Source organism: Olea europaea, chromosome 10 (assembly GCF_002742605.1).
Source record: "Olea europaea var. sylvestris chromosome 10, O_europaea_v1, whole genome shotgun sequence".
Taxonomy (NCBI): domain Eukaryota; kingdom Viridiplantae; phylum Streptophyta; class Magnoliopsida; order Lamiales; family Oleaceae; genus Olea; species Olea europaea.
In genome coordinates, this window is record NC_036246.1 from 13,706,756 (window position 1) to 13,724,319 (window position 17,564).

Below are 17,564 nucleotides of genomic sequence, written 5' to 3' on the forward strand. Positions count from 1 at the left end.
TAAATTGTAATATTTGTATCTTCGAACAATCCTATACACACAAAGCAGAATCACATCTTATATGCCTCCCTTGGCAAGATCAAATATATATTCTGTCAACTTGCACCGCCAACCCCATGTCACCCCCACTTCACACCACAACTTTTCTTCCCTATATAAGGAGTTTTTGTTGAAATCTCTAGTCAAAACCATTCTCTTAACTTGTATTATTTTCTCTCCAATCTCCCTTTTTCTCATAGTTGTTCAAACTTTTGAACTCTCCTTTGTCCATAAACTCTAAATTTCGACTCGGCACGTAATGGCATCAAACTCCCCATGGACGCCTGAAGAAAATGAGCGATTCGAGGATGCTTTAGCTATGTATTCCGAGAACACTTCCAACCGGTTTCATAAGATAGCCAGGGCAGTAGGGACCAAAACCGTAGAGGAAGTAAGGAGACACTATGAGATCCTAGTGAAGGATATCATAAAAATAGAAACTGACCAAATACCTTTGCCCAAATACAGAGTTATTACAAGCAATGGCAGAGCATATGGTAATGAACAGAGGTAATGCATTGTCCCTTAAATGAAACATGATTCATTTTTCGTCATTGAATTCACTTATCGCACGTTCAGTATGTTAGATTGAACAACATTTCACACTAGTAAAAAACGTCCTATGGCTATTATTATCTAGTACTGTAAACCAAACGAGCCCAAAAGAAAACTATTCGTGTTCATAAAAGAACCCTCTTGAAATCTAATCCTACTTGTTTTAGATCATAGCATGTGCATCATCATGTTTGGCTAAGCTTGAAAGTGAATTATACTTATTTTTAAGTAAAATTTTGTTTGTAAACATATCAAACAAATGAACCCAGTGTTACCATCTTATCTAAAAACTTAAAAAGTGTTAGAGAAGTTATACTATTTATTTGATAAACTAATATATTTATTAACTTAATTGTATTGAAACAGGCAGCCTATGAGGAATGCTAAGCTACAGTGAGCAAATATTCAACTACCATCTGAAGATCTGAAACTTTTCAGACGCATAAATGTAATATGTGGTACTGTAAGTGTGAAAGTAGTAAAAAATAAGGAAAATACTATGATATGGTATGTGTAGGTCTTACTGAGTGTAATTTACTTTGGTTTAAAATGTATAATATAATTTGCCTTCTCTTGGTCCATAAAATATCTAAGGAAATACATTTATTATGTTTTTCATCATACTCACACATTTGTACAATGTATTTTACTCATTCTCACATACACTTGGGTCTCACGTGAAATAAAAAATCCCAACATGTGGCCTCCACCCTCCCATTGTGAGTGTAAGTAAACTATTTTGTATAAAAGTGTGCAGGGGTGGGCGCGGGTCGGTTCGGTTCGATTCTCTTTAGAACCGAACCGAACTAAACTTTTCGAGTATCTAGTAAATGGAACCGTCGGGTTCAAATATAATTATGGAACCGTTCGGATTCGGTTCCATTCAGTTTCTATTCCGTTCGGTTCTGTACTATAATTAAATTTTTTAATATTTATAACAACGTTATATAAATATGACTAATGATACATTCAATGGTTTTGGAATGTCAGATATTAGTAAATTACCCTGTTCAAATGATCGCTACGATCAAAGCTTCAGTCGACGAAAGTCATGGCTTCGATTGGAGGTCAGAGTGTCGGCCGACGATTGTATAGGTTTTGGAATATTAGCGAGAGTGCGAGTGTTGAGACAACGTTATGCACTTTATTGTAGGTGTTTAGGGTTATTTAGTGGATTTGATCTTGTTTGGCTAAGAAATGAAACAATAAAATGGGTAATTTGGCCAAAAATTAAAAAATTAGAAATGAAACAAATTATTGGGCCAAAAATTTGGATTTAGAAATCATTAATTTGTTAATTTGTTTAAAAAAAATTAAAATTAAAATAATTTCATTTACTCAATATAAAAAAAATTAGAAAGATTCGGTTCTTATTCGGTTCTTCGGTTTTTGATCTAGAACCGAGAACCGAATCGTACCCGTCGGTTCTCAATTCAGATACCTGTTCGGGTATTTAATTTGATAAGAACCGTCGGGTTCGGATCGGTTTGGTTCAGGTTCGGTTCGGTCGGTTCTGTTCGAAAAATTTGCCCACCCCTAAAAGTGTGTGTACATCTAACACTTTCCTTTCAACAATGTTTTGGAAGCCAAACTAGATTGGCCGAATAAATCAAGATCGGCCAGAGATTTGGTTAAATTATAGTGTAAAACTCGAAAAATATACAAATTATTGAAATGGTAGATTTATCACATCTAAAACTAACCTATTAAATTAAAATCAAACTTATTAGATTCGACACGATTTGCAACCTCCCAAAAGCATGGTCGACGAGTCACTGGTTCAACCCACGGGTCATTGTCTTGTTGAAAATTTAAATAATATATTCTTTTACAGTAAACATAAGTTTAAAGGTTAAGATGGATTTTTGTCGGACGGACAGATCCCATCCAAATTTAGTAACTATCACTAAAACTTCAGTGCACCTCCTAAATATTGATTTTGAAATAATAATGAGACAAATTTTCAAACCTTGGCGGAATGTTGTCAATTTTATCACGCAATTGAACGGATCGTAACAAATAGTAAAGTAGACCTTTTGAGTCCGGATTATCGTTCCCACGAGTACTATACTTTAGTACTCAATTAATTATTCCTAACTTCTATTTAAAGAAAATAAAAAAATAATTGAATGTGATTTTTAAATCTAACTACTAGAAATTATTTGACTGCAACAGAAAATTAGTGAGAATTCAATTAATAAATAGGAATTAGGGCAGAACTAATTAATCTATTGGTCACCTTTATTTCTAATATCAAGATCCATAAAATTAAAATAGTGTTCGGTCGAATTCTTCTATTGTATTCAACTTACCCCTCTCGATTTCTCGTTGAGCCCATTTAATTAGTTCAATTACATATCTCTATGCAAATTAAATTTAATTAAACGAAATAACAGTTCTAAGAATTTCTATAGGACTGCAATAATTAATATAGGTCTCTCTACACGTTATATTAATTTATCGAATTTTAATATGTGATCTAAACAAAAATTCGCATCTCTACGTAATTATTGTTCACGAAATCATTGAATATTTGGTCAGAAAATTCAAAGCATTAAAAATATAATTAAAATTCACACATAAAATATAAAAGAACAATAATCTCAAATAAAAAAATAAAGGTCTCAAATAGATTGCATTGTTCGTCCTAAAATTAAATTTAGCTACGCATATTGATGAAAGAAAAATAAGAAATTATGGAGGATATCACTAGATTAATTGACGAAACGTGAATCTGCTGGTTTCTGCTTGTGTAAGTGTATATATTGTCCCCCAAAGCTGCCTCAATTTCAATGTAAATAAATTAACCTTCAGTAGCCTTGAAATCCGTGCGTCTCTGCCTAAATTTCTATATGAGAAATATATATTGGCTGCCTCTTTTCTCTGCTGGTCCCCCCTTCAATCTGTACGTGTGTGTATATATATATCAAAAGAAAATTTTGGCAGCACAATAGTTGACTCACAAAAGGATATCTCTCTCTGCCCCTAACAGTAGCTGCCCATCCCCCTTTTTCTAGGTTTGTACGTGTATATATATATATAAATATAACCTCCAATCTAGTAGCCACCTTTGTTGACTAAATAAAAGACTCTAAAAAGGACTCCAATTCCTCTCCAACCCCTGTCTACAGCCACTTTATTTCACTTAAAAGAAGGAGTCTAATTCATGCATGCATATAGATGTTTAATCAACCATCAATTTAAGCCATTATTACTTAAATTATTCTTCAAATCCTCCGTCTTCAAAGGTAATGCAATTCAATCCTTGAGCCTTTTTATTCTTGCAACACATTTCTTCTTTGATTCAATTCAAGTCCTTCACTTTCCAAAATATGGAATTTGATCTCCAAATTCTTCAATCTTCGATTCATGGTCTGAATCAACTATGAATTTTTTACAACTTGGTCCCCAACTTTTGGATTTCGCTCTTTTTTGCTTCATTTCTTCAATTCCCTTTTTCATTCATAGAATTTACCTATTAAAAATAAGAAACAACAATTTATGATATAATTTGTCAAAAGAATCATCAAATATTGTTATTTAAGGTACCGAATAAGTGTATAAAATACACTTATCAAATACCTTCAAACTTAAACATTTGTTTGTCCTCAAGCAAAACTATAAATAAATAATAATTAACACACAAACATGCAAAAATATTCGGTTGGACAAATCTAGCTTCTCACCTCAGGATTCAAGATTTAGTGTTTACTCTATAAACATGCTTTAAAGTCACAGTACCAAACTAATATCCACTCTTCCAATGCAAAATTTGACGTGTGTGTGTGAAGAATCGAGCAATCAACCATGACTGCACAAGTTGTTTCAATTCTCGACCCTTAATGGTCATATATGTCCTTTCATCACTCGTAAGATTCACACCCCCAAACTTATTCTTTTTTCACTCTTTTCCAATGTGTAATCTAAGGCTGAAGATTTTATTACTATCATCACCCTCTCGAGTTTAGGTGGACATTACTAGTTGCAAATCAACACTTCAGTGAACAAGGAATTCTCCAATTATTTGATTACTTCAACCTCCAAGACTCAACTAGCTAATTATCTTGTATCAAAAGTCGAATTCTCTCAAATAAGTGTTAGGGTTTAATCAAGGTATTTAGTGCTTTTGCTCTTTTCATGCACTTGTTTATATATATATATATATATATATATATATATATATATATATATATATTCTCTTCATTAAACTTTTTAGATGACCCTTGTAGCAGGCTTTAGGCCGATGACTCTCAAATCAGATGATTTTAGGGCACCAGGTTTTTAAATACCCTTACAGGCTTACTGACCCAAATAAAAAAGGCTTCGAAGAGAGCAAATTTTTATTCTTTTTATTTTTTCAAGTGCAACGTCGTCTCTAATTGCTTTCTAAATGACCCTTGTAACGAGCTTTAGATCAATGACTCCCAAGTCAGACGACTTTTGGGCACCAAATTTTAAGATACCCTTACAGACTTAATCATTCGAGTCATAAAGGTTTTAGAGAGAAGTTTAAATTTTTCAAATGTATATGCCTTGATTAGTGCAATACCCCTTATCACACACTTATTCAAACAAACCGACTTTTAACTTAAGACTTTTGCAGAGTTTTATCATGTTAGTCTAAGACAATCCACACATAAGTTTTCACACATGGAATCCACATTCACATCCGCATCTTCTTACAACTATAAAGTCACCCCCAAACTATGCTAAATTTGGTCTAAGGATAAATAATTTAATATGGTTTAGGCAAACCATCTATGTCCAACTAAATCAACATATCCAAAGCAAGCAACAACTCATTTAATTATAATATCAAACTCAACTCTAGTGTGCTTGTAATATCAAATTTTGCAAGGTTGAACCTCAATTAGTCTAGCATGCATCCTATTCACAATTCATAAATCAACATCAAATCTCAAATTAAATCATCATTGTCACTGTCTAACCCACACAAGAATAAAACTGAACAAAAGAGTTTTTTTTTTCTTTCGATTTTTTTTCTTTTCTTTTTTCTTTAACAAACACACAAAAACATTAAAACATAAAAAAAAAACAAAAACTAAATTTTTTTTTACCCCCAAACTTAAAACTGACATTGTCTTCAATGCCAGAAAACATAAATAAGCACATAAAGGGCGTAGGGAAGAAAAATAAGAAGGTACTCTCCAAATTTTTCTATTGAATGTGTGAGGCACTATGTGAGACGACTTGATAATATTCTTCATCATGCTTTTCCTTGGATCTATGTTGGTTTGAGTGTTCCACGACGTCATATTCTTGAAAAATCAAATTTGACAAATTAAAGATAGGGAACAAGGGTTACTTAGCTCAAACAATCAAAATAACCAATAATAAATTGAAGGGCTTACGGGCAGAAGGGGTATGGGTGATGACTCCTAAATAAATTAATAAATAAACTAAATTGTCCTATAACTTGAAAACAAAATAAATAAAGAAAAGAAAGCTTGGGTTGCCTTCCAAGAAGCGCTTCTTTTAAGTCATTAGTTGGGCTTTGTGCCACTATTATTCTGGTACAGCTAGGTTAAGGCTCTCTTTAGCGGTGGAGAAATCTTCCACGTAGTGCTTGATACGTTGGCCATTTACTTTGAAGTTTCCTTTTGTTAGATAGTGTAATTCAATTGTACCGTAGGAAAACACCTGAGAGACCGTAAAATGGCCGAACCATCTACATTTCAACTTTCTTGGAAACAATTTAAGTCTGGAATTGTATAAAAGCACTTGATCGCCCACTCTAAAAATTCTTTGCCTGATGTTCTTGTCATGCCACTGCTTCATCCTTTCCTTGTAGATGGCTGCATTCTCATAAGCTTCTCTTCTGAATTCTTCCAATTCATGTAGCTACAGTATTCTTGTTTCTCCAGCCTTTTCAAGGTCCATGTTTAATTGCTTCAATGCCCAGTATGCTCTATGTTCAAACTCCACTGGTAGGTGGCATGCTTTTTCAAAAACTAGTCGATATGGGGACATCCCAATAGGTGTCTTGTAAGCAGTGCAATATGCCCATAAAGTATTGTCTAATTTCTTTGACCAATCCTTGCGAGATGCATTCACAGTGAGCTCCAAAATTCTTTTCAATTGTCTGTTCAAGGTTTCCACCTGTCCACTTGTTTGAGGGTGGTAAGGAGTGGCAATTTGATGTTGTATCCCGTACTTATATAGCACTACCTGGAATAACCGATTACATGACTGATTCCACCATCACTTATTATGGCCCTAGGTGATCCATAACGGTTAAAGATGTGTTTCTTTATGAAGTCCACCACCACCCTTGCGTCATTTATAGGCAAGGCTTTAGCTTCTACCCATTTAGAGATATAATCCACTGCCACTAGGATGTACCGATTGTTATAAGATGATGGAAAAGGACCCATAAAATCAACCCCCAGACATCAAATATTTCCACCTCTAAAATGTTGTTAAGTGGCATCTCGTGACGCGCTGATATGTGACCTGTTCTTTGACATTTATCACATGATCTGCAGAAACTGTGGCAGTCCTTGAATAATGTAGGCCAGAAGAAACCACATTGAATCACCTTTGCTGGTGTTTTAGTGGGCCAAAGTGTCCTCCATAAGCTGAAGCATGAACCCGTGAAAGGATAGGTTTCATCTTATCTTCTGGCACATATCTCCTAATGATCTGGTCTGCCCATCTTCTGTATAAATTTGGATCATCCCAATAATAGAATCTGGCTTCATGAAGCAACTTCTTCTTTTGCTGATATGTGAGACCAGGATCCTGCATACCACGGAGCCTTTTCTATCTACAATAACAGCTCATCTAGGAAGACCACATTGATATCCACATCATTTGAATCACGCAGTTGCTCTAGCCTTGATAAATGATCCGCTACCTGATTTTTTGTACCTTTTTTATCACGAATTTCAATGTCAAACTCTTGCAGTAACAGAACCCATCGAATCGGCCTAAGTTTAACATCTTTCTTCTCAAACAGATTTTTCAATGCTGCATGGTCAATGTAGACTATGACCTTTGAACCAATCAAATAGGAACGAAATTTGTCGAAGGCAAAGACAACTGCTAGTATCTCTTTTTCCATTGTTGCATAGTTGATCTGAGCATCTGTCAAGGTTTTGCTGGGATAGTAGATTACATGTAACACTTTTCCTTTACGTTGGCCATGCACCGTTCCCACTGCAAACTCACTAGCATCACACATAAGTTCGAAAGGTAGATCCCAATCAGATGTTACTATTACGGGTGTAGAAGTTAACTTTTCTTTCAAAATATTAAAGGCATTTAAGCATTCATCAGAAAAGTGAAATGGCACATCCTTCTCCAATAGATTACACAGAGGTTTTGTAATTTTTGAGAAATCCTTAATGAGCCTTCTATAAAACCCTGCATGCAGACCTGGCCCTGGCCCTAGCCCAAGGCAAGTGAGGCGACTGCCTTGGGCCTCAAATTGTAGGGGGCCTCATCTGTTAAGGGAAAAAAAATTGGCACAAGAAAACGAACCGCCTTTCTCCATAAATTATTTTTTCACCGTTTTCTTCTTCGTCTTCTCTTCTCCACCACAAGCTAACTTCTCTGGTACGTAAGATTTGTAGTGTTTTCATTTTAGGGCTTGTTGCTGCTTTGGGTATTTTTATTTTTGTTTTGGTTAATTACTTTATTTTTTGTTGCTCTTGATTTTGGATGGAAACAGCAGCTGCTTTCGGGTCATCTTTCAGCTGCATTTCTCCCATAACTCCCAACCGATTTTTTCGATCCGGAGCTAGCCGAGTCACAAGGTAAGGTAGAATTAATCCCTCAATTAAAACTACCATCGACATTGTAATTTTGCTTTTTTCTCGTGGATTTGGCTGTCTCAAGGACCAATTTCCTATTCCTTTGTATCAAAAGGTATGTATTTCATCTAAAAACATTGATAAATTTTATAAACGAGATGGATTTGATTTTTCCGTTAAAAATTCTGTTTGCTACTGAATGAGGTTAAAAACGAGATGGGTTTGAGTTTTGCTTGTTCATATATGCAATATAACAGTAAAGATTTCTTAGGGCAATTTCTCCAGAGTGCAATTTTAGTCAATTTATGCATTTGTTGTGCATTTGAAGCTTGTATAGGATAAAAATGGGGATAATGTAAAAGTTTATAGGAAAGCCAAAGGTAAGATCAACCTGTCCCAGTGTCCCGTTGAAATTTCAATTCCGAAATTCCCTTTACGGCTTTACGTACATGAGGCTTATGTTTGGAAGGAAATTAGGTTTATTTATTAGCAAAAAACATTTATACATTAGCAAAGAGTATTTTTCTGCATAGCAAGTGTTTGATGATTTGTCTAAATGATCTTCTAGGTGAAAAATATTTGAATTTCCCCAATGTCCATATAGTAGTACATCATGTCATCGAATTTCAAATTCCAAGTCCAAACTGGGGTGATTAATTTATTCCAATGCTGGCTTCAGCTGTGAAGAATTAACCCAATAACAAACTAGGACAATAAGTTCCAGTTCTAAGTAGAAATTTAGAAGTATTAAGTTGTTGAGAAGTAACATATAATTTGTCTGTGCCTCTAAATAAAAATATTAGGGATACAAAAATATCAACTTAAAAAAGGAGAAATTATTAAAGAAAAATGCTAGTGGTACATAATAGAATGTACCTAAGGGTGTACATCCCCCTCACATGGGGTGTGGGGTCCACTCGAATAAATATTTTTTATTCGGGTGGATCCCACACTCCATGTGAGAGGGGTGTACACGCTTAGGTACACCCCTGTGTACCACTAGCACCACCGATTATTAAAAGGACAAGTAAACTGGCTCATGTTGGGAAATTCAGAGGGCAAACTGATGCAAGAATTACATAATCCTTAAATAATTTCATAAAAAGCAACCGTTAGGTATTTTAATGGGAATGAGTCTTGGGAATGTGTTCTATTTTTATAATTCCTATTATATGGTTTTGATATGAGATAATGTATGCCTTTTATCATGTCCCTAAAACTTATTTTGTTACTTCCTTCTATCTAGCAAAAAACGAAGTGTACAAGCTATGCTTACTACTAAACATAAATTGCAAGTAGAATTTAACAAAAATGGATAAGCTATAATTATGTTATTTAGTTCATTTTCTTACCATCCTATGTCTTTTTTTTCTTTGAATTTAATTTGGATAAAATTGCTCTAATTATGTTGCATATTTTTTTGAATAAAAGTGCTCTAATTATGTTCCATATCATCTGACAGCCGCATTGTCTACTTCAATCACCACTGTGACCACCAATTTCTGAATCCTTTCATTTTGAGACTCATCAATCAGGTTTTATCACTCTTTACTTGTTATTATGTCTACGAGAAAATTTGAATCTGGATGTGCCAAAAGAAAAAGGAAGGAAAACATTGAAAAGTTGATTAAATCTCAAGAGGGAGCACTTGATAAGTTTTTTGGTAGTAGTAAACGAATACACAATGATGACATAGCTACTGAAGAAGTGTTAAATGAGAATGACAACAATAATAATACAATTGAAGAAGGACATTGTGTGATGAATGAAGAGGTATCTACTGACAAAGATAATGAACCATTTTCTCTTAACCTTGTTGATCCAGCAAATTAGGTAAATATGAATACAAATTTAAGAGATTTAATTGTAATGAAATGTCCTGTAAGAGAAAATGATCTGATTTTTCCGAAAGATAGAGTAAATCGACACTTCTCATCCACACATTACGTTCGACGATTACCTAATGGAGAGATGGTTGATATATTTAAAAAGTTTGGATAAAATATTTTGCTTTTGTTGGAAGCTATTTAAAAATGATGGGATCAGAACCCAATTGGCACATGATGGAGTAAATGATTGGAAAAATGTTGGTGAAAAACTTAAAATGCATGAAGCAAGTTGTGATCACATCAATAACATGAATAAATGGATAGAAATGGAATTAAGATTTGAAAAGAGTAAAATAATTGACAAAAGTGTGCAAGAACAAATCAATAGAGATAGAGAACATTGGAGACAAGTATTTTTGAGAATAATATATGTTGTGAAAACTCTTGCTAAGAATAATTTAGCATTTCGTGGGGACAATGAGAAGATATATCAAGAAAATAATGGTATCTTTTTAAGCATGATTCAAATGATTGCTGAGTTCGACCCCGTAATGCAAGAGCATGTTCGTCGAATAAAAAGTAAAGAGATTCATTATCATTATCTAGGACACAAAATTCAGAATGAGTTGATACTTATGCTAACGAGCGAGATAAAAAAAATAATTATTGAGAAACTCAAAATTTCCAAATACTTTTCTGTTATACTTGATTGCACTTCAGATACAAGTTACAAAAAACAAATGTCAATGATATTGAGGTGTGTAGATATTTCGACAAGTCTAGTAAAGGTTGAAGAATTCTTTTTAGGGTTTTTATTAGTGGATGATACATCAAGTAAGGGGCTTTTTGAAGAATTGGTGGATGCTTTGAATAATCTAGAACTTGATATTGATAATATAAGGGGTCAAGACTATGATAATGGTGCTAACATGAAAGGAGAATATAAAGGAGTTCAAAGTAGATTATTACAACTAAATCCTAGAGCATTCTACATTCCTTGTGGATGTCATAGTCTTAATCTTGTACTTTGTGATATGGTCACTTGTTATTCAAAAGCTAAATCTTTCTTTGGGGTGGTGCAACGTATATATACTCTATTTTCTTCATTTACTAAATGATGGAAAGTTCTCAAGAGAATGTAACTGGTCTTACCCTTAAGCCTTTGTCACAAACTCGTTGGGAAAGCCATATTGAAAGTGCTAGAGCGATAAGATTTCAAGCTCCGCAGATAAAAACTTGTTGTTCAAAAGCTAAATCTTTCTTTGGGGTGGTGCAACGTATATATACTCTATTTTCTTCATTTACTAAATGATGGAAAGTTTTCAAAGAGAATGTAACTGGTCTTACCCTTAAGCCTTTGTTACAAACTTGTTGGGAAAGCCATATTGAAAGTGTTAGAGCGATAAGATTTCAAGCTCCGCAGATAAAAAAAGCGTTACTTCAATTAGCAAATGTTGATGATCCTAAGACAAAAAGTGAGGCGGAGTGTTTGGCAACAGATGAAATTGACAATTTTGAATTCTTACTTGGAATGATTATTTGGTATGAAGTGTTAAATAATGTTAACAGAGTAAGCAAACAATTGCAAGCAGAAGACATGCATATTGATGTTGCTATAAACCATTTAAAAGCCTCATTTCATTTTTCAAAAGTTATAGAGAATCTGGTTTTGAATCGGCCATGGTTGATGCTAAAGAGATTGCAAGTGAATTAGAAATTGAATCGATAGTGAAAATGGGTTATACATAGAAAAAACAGTTTGATGAGATTTCTTCTGAAGAGATAACACCAATAGCTGAAGAATCTTTTAAGATCAATTATTTCATATATATAGTGGATCAAGCTCTATCATCACTTCAGAATAGATTTGAGCAATTTCAGAAATATGATGATATTTTTGGATTTTTGTTTGATTTGAAAAGACTTAAATCTATTGATGATGATGTTTTGAAGTGTTCTTGCATTAAACTTGAAAATTACTTGAAGCATAATACGATTTCTGATATTGATGGAATAGAATTATTTTCTGAGTTGAAAGTTTTAAGGGAAGCTATATCTGCAAACATTTTTGGAGCAATTGATGTATTGGATTACATTAAGAAAACGAACTGTTGTTATGCAAATGTCTGGATTGCTTATAGAGTATTATTGACTATTCCTGTCACAGTTGCCTCTGTCGAAAGAAGTTTTTCAAAGTTGAAATTGATTAAATCTTATCTTCGATCATCCATGTCACAAGAGCGATTGAATGGATTAGCTATGATTTCTATTGAAAAAAATATGTTGGACAAACTTGATGTTAGTAGTTTGATTACTAATTTTACATCTCATAAAGTGAGAAGGTTAAATCTTATGCTAGCCTAATCTTACGGGTTGTGAAAGAAGTTTTATTTTGTTATTCTATCTATCGAATTATATGAAGTTTTCTCTCTAATATAAAAGTGTTAATTATTTAAATATTTACATATTGTTAGACTTGTAAAATAAAATTTGTGTTGAGGGGCCCCATAATAATTAAACGGCCTAGGGCCTCTAAATTCTCAGGGCCGGCCCTGCCCGCATGTCCTAAGAAGCTCCTGATCCCCTTAACTGAATTAGGGGGCTGCAATTTTTCAATAACTTGTATTTTGGCTTTGTCAACTTCAATGCTCTTTGAGGAAATCTTGTGGCCTAGCACTATCCCCTCTTTTACCATGAAATGTCATTTTTCCCAATTTAGCACTAGGTTCTTCTCTTCACATCTTTGCAACACAAGAGCCAACCGATCAAAGCAGTCATCCAATGAATCTCCAAACACAGAAATATCATCCATGAATACCTCGATGTATTTTTCCACCATGTCAGAGAATATGGCCATCATGCACCGTTGAAAGGTTGTGGGTGCATTGCATAAACCAAAAGACATCCTTCTAAACGTAAAAGTTCCATAGGGACATGTGAAGGTTGTTTTCTCTGGTCTTCTGGAGCAATAACTATCTTATTGTACCCAGAATCTTCGTCCAGAAAGCAGTAATGAGAATGATCGGCCAACCTTTCCAACATCTAATCAATGAATGGCAATGGAAAATGATCCTTTCTGGTTGCATTGTTTAGCTTTCTATAATCTATACATACTCTCCAACCCGTCACTAACCGTGTTGGTATCAGCTCGTTGTTCTCATTTTTCTCCACCGTGATTCTACCCTTTTTTGGCACAACATGCACTAGACTCACCCATGAACTATTAGAGATTGGATAGATAATACCTGCATCCAACAATTTCAGTACTTCTTTTCGCACAACTTCTTTCAAGGTTGGGTTTAATCTGCGATGTCCTTCCACTGATGGCTTTGATCGTCATCCATTAAAATCTTGTGCATACAAAGAGTTGGACTTATTCCTCTGATGTCAGCTATTGTCCATCCAATTGCCATTTCGTGCCGCTTGAGTACCTCCAACAATTTATTCTCCTCTTCCATCGTCATGTCATTTGCAATGATTACTGAAAGTGTTGTGGATTCTCCCAAATATTCATAACGGAGATGTGAAGGCAAGGGCTTTAGTTCAAGAGTATATGCCTTTTCTACTGAAGGTACTGGGGGTAAAGTGTTGTCACCAAGAGATTCATACGGCCAATGTCTTCTTCCTATTGGTTGCTTAGCCAAGTTGACAACACATTCAGTTTTTTCTGTACTTGTTGCTTCCGATTGTGCAATTTCTGCCTCACAAAGAACTCTTTGATGCTCTGTCTCAAATGTATCTACCACAAGTTCTTCAAGAACATCTACTTGGCAACAAGTTTCTGAAGTCAATGGATATTTCATTGCCTTGAACATGTTGAATATGACTTGCTCATTGTCCACCCGAAGAATCATCTTTCCATCGTAAACATCAATTAGCGCTCTTCCGGTAGCCAAAAAGTGTCTTCCCAAGATTAGAGGGATGTTTGAATCCTTCTCTATGTCCAATACGATGAAGTCAGCCGGAAAAATGAATTTATCAACTTTGACTAGCACATCTTCAATAATCCCCTTCGGTCGTTTGATTGATCTGTCAACCAGTTACAATGAGATTGTTGTAGGTTTTGCTTCTCCCAATCTAAGAGACATGTAAACAAAGAGAGGTATTAAATTAACATTGGCACCTAAATCACATAAAGAATGTTCAAAATAATTAGAACCAATTATGCAAGGTATCGTGAAACTCCCTGGGTTTTTTAGTTTAGTAGGTAGCTTTTTCAATAGAATTGCACTGCACTCCTCGTTTAGGCAGTCTGTCTCATGTTCTTCTAGCTTTATTTTGTTAGACAGGATCTCCTTCAAGAATTTAGCATAGCTGGGCATTTGGGTAATTGCATCTGCAAATGGAATATTGATGTGCGGTTTCTTGAAAATCTCCACAAACTTGATAAACTACTTGTCGAACTTCTTTCTCTGTAGCCTCTGAGTGAAAGGAATTGGTGGCACATAAGCTTTCACGGGCCTGGGTGCTCTCACCGTGGGAATTTCTTTCCTTTTATCCTCCTCATTAGTTGGTTGTTCAGACTCTGCTTCTGTCTCAGCCTCTTCACCCATTACTTCTTTGTCTTTTTTGTCTGGTCTCTTCACTTCTAGTCATAATAGCTTGCACTTGCTCTTTTGGATTGACCATTATGTTGCATGACAATGTCCCTTGTGAGCGTTCTGCAAGCTGTTGAGCAATCTGACCAATTTAAGTTTCCAGCTTCTTAATAGATGCTTGTTGATTCTGAAAGTTAGTGTCAATCTGCTGGAACACCTTGTCTGTCTTCTACATGCACTAGTTGAACATCTTCCCCAAACTTTATTTTTTCTCTTGTTGTGCATTGTTTGAACTGTTCCCTTACTGATTATCCGACCATCTGACGTTTGGGTATTGTTTACATCCTGGGTTATATGTTTGTGAAAAGGGATTAAAATTTCGAGAGCCATTTTGAATGAAGTTGACTTGTTCCTCCGGAAAATCCATAGATGTGCAATTTTCTGTTAGGTGATTTGCCCCACAGTTTTCGCAAGATGGGCCAGTTACCACTGCATGTGCTCTTTTGTTTGTGACTTCACCAATAACTCTACTTGTTTTGTCAATGCTGCTATTTGGGTGTTGGTAGATGATGTACTGTCTAATTCATACATTCTCCCTGCTTTTGGAGGCACTACTCTTTCTGATGAAAACATGGAATGAGTAGTAGCAATCAACTCAAATAGATCCATACATTGTTGCACTGATTTTCCTATGGTCGATCCACCTGTAGAGGAATCCACTTGAGATTTGGATAGTGGTGAAAGTTCTGTGTAGAAATACTGCACTTGATTTCCAATAGTGATCCCATGATTTGGACACTTCCTCATCAACTCCTTAAATCTGTTCCATGCCTTGTGATAACTCTCCCCATCTCTCTATTGAAAAATTTGAATTTCCAATATGATTTTTGCTACCTTAGCTGGTGGAAAGAACTTATTGCAGAATTTTCTAGTCAGTTCCTCCCATGTGGTAATACTTCCATTCGATTCGGAATCCAGCCATTCCAATGCTGCATCTCTCAGTGTATATGGAAATAATCGCATCTTGATGGCGTCCTCATTAACCCCAGGAGCATGACAATTCTGGCATTTCTTGAGAAACCTTGAGATATGTGTGTTTGGATTCTCATGAGGTAACCCGTAGAATTGCAGAGTGTTGCTCATCAAATTAATCCAATCAGCCCGTATCTAGAAGTTGTTTACCCCAAAATCTGGATATACTATGCTGGATCGCGCAGGTGTTGCTATAGGCATAAAAAACATAGAAATTGGCGAGTCCCTTTCATTTACTTCCCTTTGCTCTTGTTGTTGAGCTCTCGCAGCCATTTGTCCAATTGGCTGTATAGGGTTAGGATTGTTTAGATTATCATCCATTTGATATTGCTGTTTTTGTTTGTGTTCCCAGTGTCTTCGTTTGAAGGTACGTTCTATTTCCGAATCAAACGGTTCAAGATCGTTTCCTTGGGCACGAGCATACAACGAACACAGTTTTCTGTAAATAAAAGAAAATAAGTAAATCAAATAACAATTAAAAATAAGATAGAAAAATAAAATAAGACTAAAAATAATAGTCCCCGACAACGGCACCAAAAACTTGTTGTCGATTTTATCCCGCAAGTGGACGGATCGTAACAAGTAGTAAAGTGGACCTTTTGAGTCCGGATTATCGTTCCCACGAGGGTTATACTTTAGTAATCAATTTATTATTCCTAATTTCTATTTAATGAAAATAAAAAAATAATTGAATGTGATTTTTAAATCTAACTACTAGAAATTTCGTGACTGCAACAGAAAATTAGTGAGAATTCAATTAATAAATGGGAATTAGGACGGAACAAATTAACCTATTGGTCACCTTTATTTCTATTACCGAGATCCATAAAATTAAAATAATGTTCGGTCGAATTCTTCTATTGTATTCAACTTACCCCTCTCGAGTTCTCGTTGAGCTCATTTAATTAGTTCAATTTCATAGCTCTATACAAATTAAATTTAATTAAACGAAATAACGGTTCTAAGAATTCCTATAGGACCACAATAATTAATAGGTATACCTACACATTATATTAATTTACCAAATTTTCATATGTTGTCTAAACAAGAATCCGTATCTCTACGTAATTATTGTTCACGAAATCATTGAATATTTGGCCAGAAAATTCAAAGCATTAAAAACATAATTAAAATTCACACATAAAATATAAAAGAACAATAATCTCAAATAAAATAAATAAATGTCCCAAATAGGTTACATTGTTCGTCTTAAAATTAAATTTAGCTACGCATATTGATAAAAGAAAAATAAGAAATTATGAAGGATATCACCAGATTAATTGAAGGAACGTGAATCTGCAGTTGGTTTTTGCGTGTGTAAGTGTATATATTGTCCCCCAAAGCTGCCTCAATTTCAGTGTAAATAAATGAACCTTCAGCAGCCTTGAAATTCGTGCGTCTCTGCCTAAATTAATATAGATTGGCTGCCTCTCTCCTCTGCTGGTTCCCTTTCAATCTGTATGTGTGTGTGTGTGTATATATATATCAATAGAAAATTTTGGTAGCACAATAGTCGACTCACAAAAGGACTTCTCTCTCTCCCTAACAGTAGCCGCCCATCCTTCCTTTTTCTAGGTTTGTACGTATATATATATATAAATATAACTTCCAACCTAGTAGCCACCTTTGTTGACTAAATAAAAGACTCTAAAAAGGACTCCAATTCCTATCCAACCGCTGTCTACAACCACTTTATTTCACTTAAAGAAGGAGTTTAATTCATGCATGCATGTAGATGTCCAATCAACCATCAATTTAAGCCATTATTACTTAAATTATTCTTCAAGTCCTCCGTA

The 17,564-nt window shown here is 34.8% G+C and overlaps 2 protein-coding genes across 2 annotated transcripts; both read left to right on the forward strand.

Annotated features, from left to right (window-relative positions):
* Positions 1-201: 201 nt before the first annotated feature.
* LOC111402647 (protein RADIALIS-like 6) lies at positions 202-1,168 on the forward strand. The gene is made up of 2 exons (XM_023031020.1): positions 202-549; positions 961-1,168. Exons 1-2 carry the CDS (start codon positions 299-301, stop codon positions 989-991), a joined length of 282 nt encoding a protein of 93 aa, XP_022886788.1. The 5' UTR covers positions 202-298; the 3' UTR covers positions 992-1,168.
* Positions 1,169-10,332: 9,164 nt separating this feature from the next.
* LOC111400317 (zinc finger MYM-type protein 1-like) lies at positions 10,333-11,914 on the forward strand. Its single transcript, XM_023027733.1, has 2 exons — positions 10,333-11,119; positions 11,698-11,914. The coding sequence occupies exons 1-2, from the start codon at positions 10,333-10,335 to the stop codon at positions 11,910-11,912; spliced, it is 1,002 nt and encodes a 333-aa protein (XP_022883501.1). The 3' UTR covers positions 11,913-11,914.
* The last annotated feature ends 5,650 nt before the right edge of the window (positions 11,915-17,564 follow it).